General features: G+C 42.5%; 2 protein-coding genes across 3 annotated transcripts in view; one reads left to right on the forward strand and one right to left on the reverse strand.

The window, feature by feature from the left end:
- The window catches only part of LOC126386069 (filamin-C-like), a 218,438-nt gene that overhangs the window by 188,935 nt on the left and 14,739 nt on the right, over positions 1 to 14,764 (forward strand). The window lies entirely within an intron of this gene.
- The window catches only part of dyrk2 (dual-specificity tyrosine-(Y)-phosphorylation regulated kinase 2), a 38,478-nt gene that overhangs the window by 10,925 nt on the left and 12,789 nt on the right, over positions 1 to 14,764 (reverse strand). For both annotated transcript variants that reach the window (XM_050038191.1, XM_050038190.1), the window contains exons 2-4: positions 6,650 to 6,753; positions 1,279 to 1,621; positions 1,028 to 1,191 (exon numbers count right to left, since the gene is read on the reverse strand). In XM_050038191.1, coding sequence (XP_049894148.1) covers positions 1,028 to 1,191; positions 1,279 to 1,603 — 489 coding nt within the window. In that variant the 5' untranslated portion in view covers positions 1,604 to 1,621; positions 6,650 to 6,753. The remainder of the gene's footprint in view (positions 1 to 1,027; positions 1,192 to 1,278; positions 1,622 to 6,649; positions 6,754 to 14,764) is intronic.

Below are 14,764 nucleotides of genomic sequence, written 5' to 3' on the forward strand. Positions count from 1 at the left end.
TCTCAAACCCTTCAAGACCAGGTGGTTCTTACCATGATCAGATGAAAACAAAACTTATGATGGAATATTTTTTTGCGTTTCTGGACAAACATCACACATCTGTTTCCTTCCAGCTAACGTCTTTAAATCCACTTTTACCCTGTAAAGGGAGAGTTCAGATTTTTTGATGTGGGGTTGTACAATGATTCAGTTGCCTTTCTATGCTCTCATAAAAGCCACCAGACTCCAGTGACAACTATAATCCCCACCCTGTGGTTGTATGACTCCGCCCACCAGTCCACCCTGTGGTTGTATGACTCCGCCCACCAGTCCAATGTCTCTGACAGTCTCCGTCCATGTCAGTGAAAACATGGATGCTTCACACACAGAAGATCTATACAATCAGCACAGTTTCAAGATTAGAGTCACCAATTCAGTATCTGACCAAATGTCTCCCCTTCTGTTCCTGAGATATGACGTTAAAACATGATGATGTCACAGTCAAGCTGACCTTTGACCTTTTGACCTTCATCATTTTATCCTGTTAGACATTTGTGTCAAGTTTGGTCAGAATTAGTGCATGAATTCTTCAGTTATGGACAAAAACATGTTTTGTGAGGTCACACTGACCTTCGACCACCAAATTCTAATCCGCCTATTCTTCAGTCAAAGTGGACGTTTGTGTCAAATTTAAAAAGAAATTCCCTCACACTGTTCTAGAGATATCACATTCACAAGAATAACACAGATGAGGTCAAACAGACCTTGACCTTTGACCTACAACCACCAAAATCGAATCAGTGCATCGTTGAGTCAAAGTGGACGTTTGTGCCAAATTAGATAGAAATTCCCTTAAGGTGTTCTTGAAATATCATGTTCACAAGGATGGGACGGACTTGCAGACATACGGACGGACAACCCGAAAACATAATGCCCCCACAAAGGCATAAATCTATACTATACACACTGCAACATGCATCGTACATCGTAGGATCAACCTTCATTAGTCATACTCGTAGTACATCAGTAGTGCTGTTACTGGTTGTACCTGTCCGAAGCTGCCCTTGCCGATGACCTTAAGGACTTCGTAGCGGTAGGAGATTTGGTCATGTGGAACGTGGATGTAGGATCCCTGATCATCGTCATAGCCGCCGTTGTTGGCTCCTCCCATGACCCCTGACCTCTTCTTAGCATTTGGACCAACGAAATACACTGAGAGGGAAGAAGTACGTGATTATTTTCATTGATCAGTTGATGGATCGGTTTATTGGTTTGTTATCACAGTCTAAAGCCGCACACCTTCAGGGAAGCTGAAGACCTCTTGGTGTTCGAACGATGACATCTTGGACATGAACTGCTTCATGGCCTGCTCCGGGGTCAGCGGCGTGGGCTTTGGCTTGCTGTCCGTCGACTTGGTGGAGGCGGCGCTGCTCTGCCGGCAGTGGTGGGGGGGCTCTGAGGTCGAGGTCTGGCGGTCCGGCAGCGGCAGACCCGGCCGGGCGGAGCTGAGAGGAGCCAGGCCGTTGGGCTGGGAGGTCAGGACAGGACGCTTGTTGGTGTTCTCCTCGTACAGCTGGGTGATCTGGACCTGCGACTGAGACTGCAGCTGGACGGCGTCCGACATGACAGCTTTAGAGCCTCCCTGAGGAGAAACGCAGGGAGAGAGACGTCAGATCAGCTGTGGGACAGCAACGTATGATTACTGCTGTTGACGAAGACTGACAGGAGAGGACAGGAGGAGCAGGACTGGAAGGAGAGGACAGGAGGAGCGGGACTGGAAGGAGAGGATAGGAAGAGGATGGTGGACAAATGAAAGGTCAACAGAAGAAGAGACGAGCAGAGGAGGGGGAGGTGGAGAAGAGGGGAATGAAGGAGCAGGATAGGAGGAGGAGGTGGGAGGAAAGATGGAAGACCAACCGAAGAACCGAGGAGGAGAAAGAGGCAGAGGAGGAGGAGGAGAACTGACATGAGAGGACAGGAGGAGGAAGGTGGACAGAAGAAAGACCAATAGACGAGTCAAGAGACGAGCAAAGGAGGAGGAGGGGAAGGAAGGAGTAGAATAGGAGGAGGAGAAGTGGAAAGTAGGGGGTAAGGAGGAGGACAGGAGTAGGGTGAGACATGAATACTGACAGAAGAGGACAGGAGGAGGAGGACTGACAGAAGAGGACAGGAGGAGGAGGACTGACAGAAGAGGACAGGAGGACGACACACGAGGCAAAAACGTGAGAATCAAACCTCCAGAAGACAGCCAGTTAACCCTTTCCTGACTGATGTTGACAAAATAATAACTGTTAATCCTCAGATGTCGGGATGTTCTTGAACACAACACAGAGCCTGTCCTCTGCTGGACGATCTCAGATCAATAACGTCCATTAATTAATCATCAGTTCCCTCCAACAGTCTCATAACTGATGACAGAGGGACAGCTGTCTGTCTCTGTTATTGTCTATCACTCAGTGACTCACCCCTTGTTGCCGTGGTGACCAGCACACCTGGGTCCTTTCAGATAACAGAGGTTCACACACACACACACACACACACACACACACACACACACACACACACACACACACACACACTGCAGCTCAGTTCAAAGGCCTACTGTTTGAGTGTGTGTGTCTGTTGTAATCCCTCCAATCAGTGGATTAAAGTGTCAAAAAAAGGAAGTGACTCAAGAGATGAAACCAAAACAATAACAAACACCACAGTCAGAGCCGCCTGTGTGTGTGTGTGTGTGTGTGTGTGTGTGTTGTCAGTAGCTACAGTGATACATGAGAACTAAGTGCTGACTCCTTCTTTACCTGACAACACCTTCACACACACACACACACACACACACACACACACACACTCACACACAATCAACCAGCAATGTTTTTGTTTTGCTGTGACATACGCTGCAGCTAACAGATATTTTTCTGATCGATTCATCCACCAACTGATAAAATATTAAGTTTTTAGAAAAGTGATTGAAGCAGAGAATCCTCACACTCAGGGGCCACGTCCTCGAGGTATTTTTCTCTTCACAGTAAACAATCATACACTGACGAATTTCCCAGAAGGCAGCCCTGAGCTGTTGATGGTAAAAGTGTCAGTGCTACGACAGTATCACTGATATCACTGGTAAACTACTGATATTTCTCGGTTATAAAAGGTTGTAAATGTGCTCTGGCCACTTTGTAGATGCCTCACTCATTAAATATGTGGTGACTGATAACTGATAAGGACGTTCTGATCGTCTCCTTGAAGCTTAATGTTAGTATGAATAAATAAAAACCTTCACTATAATATCTCACGGGAAAACCCTGCTAAAGCTAACAGCCTAATGCTGCATCAGAGCCTTTATACCATTAGAGTGAGTGTGTGTGTGTTGTGTGTGTGTTTTGTGTGTGTGTGTGTGTGTGTGTGTGTGTCCGTCCTTCACACCAGCCTATAAACCAATCAGCTGTTTAAAGCATCCTGGAGCAGAGGGCTATAATTAGCCGCGTGGCTGCAGCTGACTGTTTCAGAGAACTGCTGCTCGGCTCGTTGCCTTGCAAAGCTAACCACATGCTAACTCGCTAACTGCAGCTCGCCCTCTGAAGCCAGCAGGGCTCTGAGGCAGCAGGTCCGTGTCGGGGAACAGACGGCTTCACGTGGTCGCCGTCGACCTTCAGAAGCCAAACTGTAACTATAGCAACGGGCTGACTCCAGCTGAGAGAGCTGGTGGTTGATGGATTTAAATGGCATTTCTGTGTGTATGTAGAGAACAAAAAGCAGCCGTACGTCTGATGAACCTCGTCTGTGATTTATCTGCTGATGACCCCAAAAATAGACGCAGTTCAACCAGGACGCTCTGGCACATGTTTCCATACATGTCTCTGATGTTCCTTTAGGTTTCAAAGAGAAGCGCTTGTGTTTTATATAAAAGTGCTGAAGGTTCTCTGTTCCTATGTTCTTACTTCAGTAGATTTTACGTACAAACTCCTCATTTTTTCATTCGCTAAAACGCACCATGTTATCTCCCCTGATAAAGCTACAATGTGATGATGCGATCGGGCCTCTGATCAGTAACCTACTGTACTGACTCATGTTGATGTTGACCCGATGATGCTGGACTGTCCTGTGAGCAGCTTTGCAAAAGTTTTGTTGATTTGAAAATACGACACTCAGTCTGTTTCCATGACGACAGAGAAAATGGATTTATTGTGTCAGACTTTTAAAAATACACGTAAACATGTTAGTGCGACTTAAACCGGACTTTTAAAATACACGTAAACATGTTAGTCCGACTTAAATCGGACTTTTAAAATACACGTAAACATGTTAGTCCGACTTAAACCGGACTTTCAAAATACACGTAAACATGTTAGTGCAACTTAAACCGGACTTTCAAAATACACGTTAAAATGTTAGTACAACTTTAACCGGACTTTTAAGATACACGTAAACATGTTAGTCCAACTTTAACCGGACTTTTAAAATACACGTAAACATGTTAATGCGACTTTAACCGGACTTTCAAAATACACGTAAACATGTTAGTCCGACTTTAACCGGACTTTTAAAATACACGTAAACATGTTGGTGCGACTATACCGGACTTTCAAAATACACGTAAACACGTTAGTCCGACTTAAACCGGACTTTCAAAATACACGTAAACATGTTAGTGCAACTTAAACCGGACTTTCAAAATACACGTTAAAATGTTAGTCCAACTTAAACCAGACTTTTAAAATACACGTAAACATGTTAGTACAACTTTAACCGGACTTTTAAGATACACGTAAACATGTTAGTACAACTTTAACCGGACTTTTAAAATACACGTAAACATGTTAATGCGACTTTAACCGGACTTAAAAAATATACGTAAACATGTTAGTCCGACTTAAACCGGACTTTTAAAATACACGTAAACATGTTAGTCCGACTTAAACCAGACTTTTAAGATACACGTAAACATGTTAGTCCGACTTAAACCAGACTTTTAAAATACACGTAAACATGTTAGTCCGACTTAAACCAGACTTTTAAAATACACGTAAACATGTTGGTGCGACTTAAACCGGATTTTCAAAATACATGTAAACATGTTAGTCCGACTTAAACCGGACTTTTAAAATACACGTAAACATGTTAGTCCGACTTAAACCAGACTTTTAAGATACACGTAAACATGTTAGTCCGACTTTAACCGGACTTTTAAAATACACGTAAACATGTTAGTGCGACTTCAACCGGACTTTTAAAATACAAGTAAACATGTTGGTGCGACTTAAACCGGATTTTCAAAATACACGTAAACATGTTAGTCCGAATTAAACCGGACTTTTAAAATACACGTAAACATGTTAGTCCGACTTAAACCAGACTTTTAAGATACACGTAAACATGTTAGTCCGACTTTAACCGGACTTTCAAAATACACGTAAACATGTTAGTCCGACTTAAACCGGACTTTTAAGATACATGTAAACATGTTAGTGAGACCTAAACCGGACTTTTAAAATACATGTAAACACGTTAGTCCGGCTTAAAGCAGACTTTTAAGATACACGTAAACATGTTAGTCCAACTTTAACCGGATTAAGATACACGTAAACATGTTAGTCCAACTTTAACCGGACTTTTAAAATACACGTAAACATGTTAGTGCGCCTTTAACCGGACTTTCAAAATACACGTAAACATGTTTGTGCGACTTAAACCGGACTTTTAAAATACATGTAAACATGTTAGTGCGACTAACATGTTTAGTGAATGCATGCATGCAGTGAATTTGTCACAGTGGGACTAACACACCCAGATCATGTGACTCCTGCATGTATACAGTCAATCAGACCCAAACTGGCCGAGGCGCTCTGAGCATGCTCCACAGTTTCCGCGCCGGGCTTTGACCCGGAAGTCCAATAGCATTAAATGTGTAAGAGAAGAAGAAGCCGGTAACAACATGGAGAAATCTACATCCAGAGCCGTGACTTTTTGGACGGACCAAATGTACAGAGCTGTAAAGTTGTCCACCATGGTAGCAGTTAGCTGCTAGCTAACCGTAGCTAACTTGTTTGTCCATTGTTTGGTCTGTGACGTAATAGGTCAACAGGAAAAAGGTCCAATACTAACAAGCTGAAAGGGGGCATATCTCCACCTATCGTAGAGGAGTCGCACATACTTGGCTCAATAAATGGATTCCCCTCCCGTGCTTGTATACTGGGACAAGGACAGTAGGCCAGTTAGATGTCCTCGTCCAGCTGGGACTGGAGCTCCACTTCACTGTGTGTGTGATTTCCGCTCTGTGTTGCATAATTATTGCAGTGATGTCTCGGGCGTGAAATCTTTCCATAGTGGTATAAATTACAAAACAGTACTGTTGTTCTCAAGGTTTGGAGGAAATATAAGAATGTTTTAATGTGCTTTTTTGTCATGTCAAACCAAGAACTTAAAAATATACCGACTAATTTGACAGTTGTTCATACGTGATGCTGCTGACACATGTCAGCCTGCGCTCACAGTAAAGGTATCAAGGTTCAACACAAAGTGCTGATCACCACCAAATCTGTTACCATGTGTGTGTTCTTTTAATGATTAGAGTTCACACTGTTACCACCACATTTGGGGGGTTGTAAAGCCGCCAATGACATCATTAATGCGGTAAATTAGAAAGAAAGGTGTGAGTGAGTGTGCGTACCGTCAGGGGATGGTGGTTGTTGTTGCGAAGTCGCGGCAGTGCGACAGGCGACGTTGTCTGAGAGCCACTGTGACCTGGAGAGTAAACCTGCTCGACCGCTTTGCCTGAAAATGAATGAAAGAGAGACGATAGTTAAGTTTCATTTTTCTGATTATTTTTATTCAGGTGAAAAGATGAACATCAGTTTAATTTCCATGTGTCCAGTACTGAGAAAAATCCAGCATCACAAGTTACAGCGTGCAGCCCAACATGGCGTCTGCAGTTTGTTTCTGTCATTAACAGTGAAAATCCAAAGATGTTCAATTGTATTATTATATAAAACAGAAAAGGAGTAAATAATCACGTGAGAAGCTGTGAATGTTTTTGCATGTCTTGTCTCTGTGTGTATTGTTCAGCCTCTCACTCTTCAGCTCCTTAAACCCAGTGTTCAGCCTAGCTTAGCACAAAGACTGGAGGCAGGGGGAAACTCTTAGCCTGGCTGCGTCATTTACAGTAAAACAAGAGACACTGTGGTCTCAGCAGCTGTTAGCGCTGCAGCTATCTGCTCAAGTCTTGTCCTCACAGCGAGGTTGCCAGGTTTGACAACATGATAGAGTATCAACCTTTCAGAGTACAAGATGTGTCGATGCCTCCCCTCAGCAGATCAAATATCACACGACACGACCACCACCAAAAGAGCTCGTTACGTAACGCACATATCAGGATGCTTGTCAAGCTCCCAAAATACTCGAAAGTGGTCTGAATCCCTCAGACGGACTCAAGTGTTTTCACAGAGAGATCAGAGTTAGATTCGATATGTTTAGACTCAACAGAGACGGACGCTTGTGGCCTTTATCGCCCTCCATATATAACAGTTATTTTAAAGATGTGCCAGCGCACCACATCTTAAATCCCTGAAAGCATCAATCACAGTTAATCATGAACTCGGACAACCTCCAGTGCTCCGGCTGATACTTCTCCACATCCAGCAGCAGCGCTCACACTGATCAAGCAAATGATTATCTATTTCTACAAGCTTAAAATAATCTATTTAAATAATCAGAGTGGGTTAAGCTGTGACCTACAGTCAGATCACATCAGTGCTATCTGTGAGAACTGAGGCTGCAACTAACTATTTATTTACTTTGTACATTCCTGCACAAAACCGTTCAGTTCTTCAATTTAAAGTCAGATATACTGTACCTAGTTCTTATATTTTTATTGTCAAATTTTCAACACAGACATGACGTCGAATAATGGACAGGAAAGTGTTTTATGAAGAACATTATGACGTCAGAGTGAAGTTAACCCCTTGACCTTTTAGATATTAAATGTCATCGCGTCTTTCTTTTACCCTGTGAAACATTTGTGTGAAGTTCTGTCATAATTAGTGAGGTCACTGTCCTTTGACCACATAACTCTAATCAGTTTATTCGTCAGTCCAAGTGGACGTTTGTGCCAAATTTTAGACATTCCCTTGGGGCGTTCTTGAGATATCACCAGTGCAGACGCGAAAAAACACAGCGAGGATATTTATTGATATTGTCTCATACCGATCGTAGTCCTGAGTCTGTACTGAATCAAATCCAAATTTTATCATGGCCGACTTTGTGACATCAGCAGATATCGTATCCAAAGAATCAATATAATATTGTATCGTGATGAATCTTGGGATTTAGTCACCTACTTAAAATGAACAATTATTTTCTTTACTGATTAATCTGCAGATGCTTTTCTCATTTCGTCTGTGAAATATGTGGAAAAAGTCCACAGCGAAGCCTCAATTTGCTTTTTTTTTTTACAGTCCAGACGTGAATATATTCAGCTAACAGCCAAGTCTCACATTTGAGAAGCGGGAACCAGATAATGTTCGGCAATTTTTGCTTGGAAAATGACTGAAATGAATAATTGATAAGTTTTAATTAACGTTCTGTGGATTAGGGATGCACGATAATATTGGTGCGTCACTGGTATCGGCCGATATCGGCTAACCTGGAAACCTGGAGATGCCCCGCCCCTAGCAAATTCTAATTTGCACTGCATGGGGATCTGGCCCCGATGACCAGAGCCCGCTGAATCACCTATCGGACCAATCAGATCAGTCCATCTGACAGAGGCGGGCTCTGGGCGGGCGTAACATGATGAAGACAGTGCTGCGCCGTAGAAGGCGGAAAGTAAACAGCCAAGATGGCAGCTGGTGATTGGCCATCGTGCTATCCAATTGCGTGCAGCGGCATTTAATATGCCTCAGTTAGTGCCGCCCCTTGGGTAGGAAGGGTGTATTGGTGAGGGCCAGACTCAAAATCTTTCTAGATTTGAGTCTGGATTTCCAGGCTAGATATCGGCTTTAAAATGAACCAAATCAGAATTGGCCAACTTGCTTTTTCTATTTTGCACAATGACTGAATATTACATTCCCCGAAAAGTATTTCATGTCTCCATCTGCTGGTGGGCCGTCACCATCAGAGTCTGGATGTATAATATGAAGTTAATTCATCTACAGAAGAGGCCTGATGATCACTGAAAATAGGTGAGGAAAAAATTGGTATATTGATATCGGTTATCGGCCAAATCAGTTGTTAGTTACTGGAAAAAAAGTCCAATATTGTGCATCTCTCTCATTCGTTGAATGATCATTGCAGCTCTTATCTGTCGACGCCCATCACATGTCGACGTCTTTAAACAACCAACAAACCAAGAACTCAAACAGTTTATAATGAGCTGTGTTTGTTTCTGAGAGGTGTTGAATCAAATACATGTTTCCTGCACAGGTCTGAGTGCTAATATTCTAATATTCTTCCCTCCTCATGCACCTCTCAGTATGATGCACTGCTAACTACGACCTCTGTAGTACACATGTAGTTAAATTAAGACCTCTCTGACAATGCTACAGAATTTATTGCTGGTGCGCCCCGTGTATAAAGGCTGTGTCCTTGCCACAGCGGCTGCAGGTTTGATTCCAGCCCACAGCCCTTTGCTGCATGTTGTCCCACTTCATGCTGTGTCTGTCCTATCAAAAAATATCTTTAAAAACAGGAGGATTTATTGCTGAGCTTTGGGGCTGCATTAGATTGTACAGGTGTACCTAATAAAGTGGCCACAGAGCGTACGTCTGCACTGAAACAGCGTCTGAGCGGACTGATCCAGGCCACAGTGTTCCAGTCTGGAGGCCGCAGGTCCTGCAGGTTGACTCAGTCTAAGGAGGATGAAGGTTTTAATATAGACTGATGGTAATCCTCAGTGTCTCCACCTCTGTCTCTGTCTCTCTGCAGCTTCACCTCCTTTCATGGCAACATGACATCAGCAACAACACAGCAGGGGCAAAGGTCAGAGGTCACGGCGGACAGCCATCTGAGCAGTGACTGATAATAAGTGTTGGACTTTTCCTTCCAACGCTGTGTCGGCGTCTACTTCAGTCAGACGCAGTGCCACAACTAAACAATCGAGTTTGACTTATCAGGAGGACAAAGCATGACTCAGCGATATTTAACGGACAACATGCTCCACTTAACAAAATGTTTTGCAGGTTTAAACCAAAGAGTGCATTGCTCCCAGTTCTTTTCTGACATCGCAGTGTTAATTCTTGTGTTACCTCTTCATACGTGTCACATCTGCTGCAACTAACACTTTGTTCATTATCACGTAACCTGCCAATTATTATTATGATTAATTCATTTGAAACTGTGCGAACAATCCCAACTTCTCAGAGCCCAAAGTGACGCCTTCAAACTGGAATTTAATCAGTCTAATATTCAGGGTTGCAGCAAAAGACTTGTTTCAAGGTATAACATGATATGAAAACTGACAGTTATCACGCTGTGTACATTTGCTTATCTATGATATTTAAAAAACAAAATCTGTCCTCCCAGAGGGCGTTAAATCTGCCCACAGTTCCGTCTGACAGGTGTTATAACGGTGTAAGTCAGTCTGTCTGCTCTGTGTCACATTTAGCTGCAATAAAAATCATTAAAGTCGATGAACAGACTGAAAACTTTACCTGAGGAGGTCAAACTGATGTCGACAAAGTTTTCCTTTGTTGAAATAATTTGCAGTTGGAAAAATAGGTAATAAATCGTGATATATCGCAATATATTTTATCGCAATACATTTAATATCGCGAAATATCATATCGTGACCTAATCATCGTAAAAAAAAAATACCGTATCGTGGGTCCTGTGGTGATTCCTTCCCCATAATGCACAAAAAAGAGAGGCAGCAAATCCTCACAACTGAGAAACAAAATCCTAACCATTTCAGCTTCACCCTGTTAAAATTCTGTTGAACTAAATTCAAAATTTAAAACATTTCAAGCACAAATTTGCCCTCTGTCAGGTACACTTTTTTTTTTAACATAATCTCATAAAATTTTGCAGAATTTACACATCAAAATGCCGTTTCCTTCCTTTAAATGTTAAATGTATTATGTTTGACTCGAAAACAAACACACTGCATTATAAAAGCTGAGGACACTCTAACTGCTTTGACATGCATGTGGACAGAAAGTTAATTTCCAACCCTCCTGTTACCCTGAACGTCCCACTGAACCCCCTTTTAACTCAGTTTACTATCTCAAAACATGAACTGAACTGATTATTTAAATAGTTGCTGATTATTTAAATCTTCCTATTTCAGAGCCAGTGTTTGAAGGTTTTTCTTCTAAACTGATTCAGTCGACTAACTGCTTGACGGATTGTTTGAGCAGTGACGTAGCGTTCAGATCACTGATGGAGATCACAGAAACATTCTGTGATGTGACAGTGGGTCTGCGAACAGATCTCGTGCAGGTTAAAGCAGACAGATGGTCTCTGCTGCTGCTCTCTGCCTCTAATCTCAACGCTCGCTGTAATCCTGCTAATGAGGACGACGACTCAGATCCACGCTGCAGACTGCCAACACGCTGTAAAACATGAACGAGAACATGCAGACAATACGGCCTCTAATGTGCAGCGAACAGAAGCTGCAGCTGCGGTGAAACAATACGGCCTCTCTGATGCGTCTGCTCTGTGATCCTGCTGATGACTGAAGGCTGAGACAATCAATCAATACATGACAATATGATCTGATCGTTATTAATACACACCAGCTTCAGTCTGATCTGATCCTGAATCTCTGCTGCAGACCAACACAGAAACTGATCATAGATTGATTTATTATTCATCAAACAAATGTGAGGAATATTATTCTCTGCTTACAGCTCATTTAGACTTCCTGACACTATTCGTTTCTTTACCAGGACAACAAGTCAGATTTTTTAATAATGAAAATAATCATTGGTTGCAGCCTCACTGCGGACGTTGTCTCTCTCAGCTCTCACAGTTGTTATAAACTGCACGTTAAAGTGAATAATATGAGTTAAATCCTCTGAACAAAGAGTCAGTTAATCTATTAATTGATCAACAAAAATATCAGTCACCAATTTGGGTCATGAATTAAATGTTTCAGTCATTTATTTCAGCAAAATTCTGTATTGTTGTAAATGGAATATATCTGGATTTGGACTGTTGGTGACATTTGCAGAAATCATCTTGTTTTTTTTCCACTATTTTATAAACTAAATGATAACGTAACTAACTTAAAAGTTAGAATCATGACGGTGAAAATGATCCTGCAGCCCGAATCGAAATGTTTTCTCTCACTCTGTTCGGGCCTGTGTCCACCCAGCGTTTTCTCTCAGTGCCAGTATCTTTTTAGTTCTTTTTAAAGAGAAGCCCAGCGTATTTTTCCAGAGCGCTCTGCCTTTTTTGTGCGGCCACTCCAAACGCTTTACGTTGAAAATCTCGGAACTTTTCAGAAAGGGCCCGATGGCGTCACTGCCGCGTCTTTAGCTCGGCTACTTTCTACACAACAAAGACAGAAGAGCTCATGTTTTGGCAGCCGATCGGTCGGCAGACGCTGGATGTCGCTAATGAGTGTTGAGCTTTTATCACCGTTAGCTTTGTAAGCTTGACGTTAACTGTGTCAACCCTCTGCTACTAGAGTTGTACCAATATCGATACCAGTATCGGAAATGCCTCCAATACTGCCTAAAATGTGGTATCTGGTATCGGCGAGTACAGCCTATGACCAATCCGATACCACGTAATGCCTCACGTCATTACGCATACGCACGCTACAGGCAAACAACATGGAAACGGAGCGGAGTTTATCCGCTACTGTAGCCTTTAAAATCTTTTTACCAAATGCACTTTTTTACCAAATGCACTTTAACCTGTGTCTTGATCTGTGTCAACACTGGATAATAATAATAAAAAAAGTTTTATGGCATTCATTCTACTGTTATGTATTTATTTCTTAATATTTTACATAGAGTTTTAGGAGTTGAGACATACAACAGTTCATATCCCATCCATTTTTATTTTACGCGTTGGTATCGGATCGGTACTCGGTATCGGCAGATACCTAAGGTTCAGGGATCGGAATCGGTATCGGGAAGGAAAAAGTGGTATCGGTGCATCTCTAGCTGGTACCTGGCTAATGTTAGTGTCAAGATATTGTCATAGAACAGCACGTCATTAAAAAAAGCGCTACAAGCACTTTTTTTTAAGAAGCGCTTCTCAGCAACCTGCCACCACTTCTCTGCTGAAAAACAAACAAACAAAAAAAACAATGCTAGGTGGACACACAACCTTAAATCGTCCTAAAACATGAATCAGTTGTTAGTTAGTTGAGTTTGTTTTGGTCATTTTCAACTTATAAAACTCAGTTGCACTGGCAGATGGACAATAAACAAACTTTAAGTTGATGCTTTTTCAGCATTAAAAACAAAAAAAGATTGACAAAACAGGGCTGAAGGTGTCGGCCGAAGCCTTAGCTTATTACACGTTTTTTCCACGTGATAAATTTGCACGTCAATGTATTTTTCAAACTGTTATCTTTGTCACAACTAATTCAAACAGAACACAAATATTACACGACGAAAAAGTGAGGTACATTTTGTTTGCGGCGCGAGACAGATTTTCCTTGACCAATCACAGTGTGCGGAACAGATGTACGTATAATATTTCGTCACCACCTGTAAACATCATGCTTTGAACTTTTTTTCACAACTCAAAAAAACAACAAACTTGAAGGAACCTTAAAAAAACAGATTTTTTTTGTATCAACTAATGAAGCATCACTGTGGCGTTAATGTGCCACAGTAACATGAACATCAGCCTGAAATAATCCCGTATCTCTCAGGCTCTATTTCAGACCGTTCTCTCTGCAGTATATCACAGTACAGTGCTCTGCTGGCCCGTACAGCACATACTGGTAATGTAACAGGGGTCTATACTGGACAGCACATACAGTCTCCCCTGCTGCCAGCCTGACAGATGCACGCTAACAGAGTGGAAAAGCAGCGTGCTGAATGTGAATTTGACACCGAGCTGGAAATGCCAGAGCGCCGGCGAGCACGCCCGGCATGCTGCTCGACAGGACGAGTGGGAAAAAATCTGCAGCAACGTGACCGCACACATGCAGCTGGGTAACGCTCAGCTGGTTCCCAAACTCACAGAGGTGATGAGTACAAAAAAACACTAACCTACAAATCCACAAAGTCACCTGGAAGTTTTAAACAAAAACCTCGTTTTTCATCTCAAGCTGCTGATAAATGAATATCTGGAGGGTTTTTAGGATTCCTGTTAAAAACTTTCCGCTGGGTCTGACGACATTTAGAGTCTGCAGCAGGTTTTCACTGTAAACAACAACACTTAGTGTATCAGAAGTCTAAAGGCCTCAGTACGCTTCAGATAGCGTCTGGTACATGTGCAGATTTAACAACAAAGTTCGCAGCACAACAGACAACGATCCTTGATTTTTCAGATTCACCACAGCTGAAACACGAACAATAGACGTCAGGTTTTATCAGCTGTAGCTTAACCTCACTCCCCTCTTTACAATACATGGCAAACAACCACGCTGAAACTGTTAGCTTTACAAGAGAAAAGGCCAAATGTAACGACTCCTCACGAAACATTGGCCTTTTACACTGCCAGATTTTCGGCGAATGTTGGGCCGTTTTGCCGGCAAGCTGCGAGCGTTTAGACACACAGAGCCAGATTGGCGAGTTGATCCGAGGTGCCCAATTTTCCGCCTCGTAGGGTAGACATATTGGTGGAACCCTTTTAGTTTAAACAGACCGAGGTGGCCTTCCGC

Source organism: Epinephelus moara, chromosome 24 (assembly GCF_006386435.1).
Source record: "Epinephelus moara isolate mb chromosome 24, YSFRI_EMoa_1.0, whole genome shotgun sequence".
Classification (NCBI taxonomy): domain Eukaryota; kingdom Metazoa; phylum Chordata; class Actinopteri; order Perciformes; family Serranidae; genus Epinephelus; species Epinephelus moara.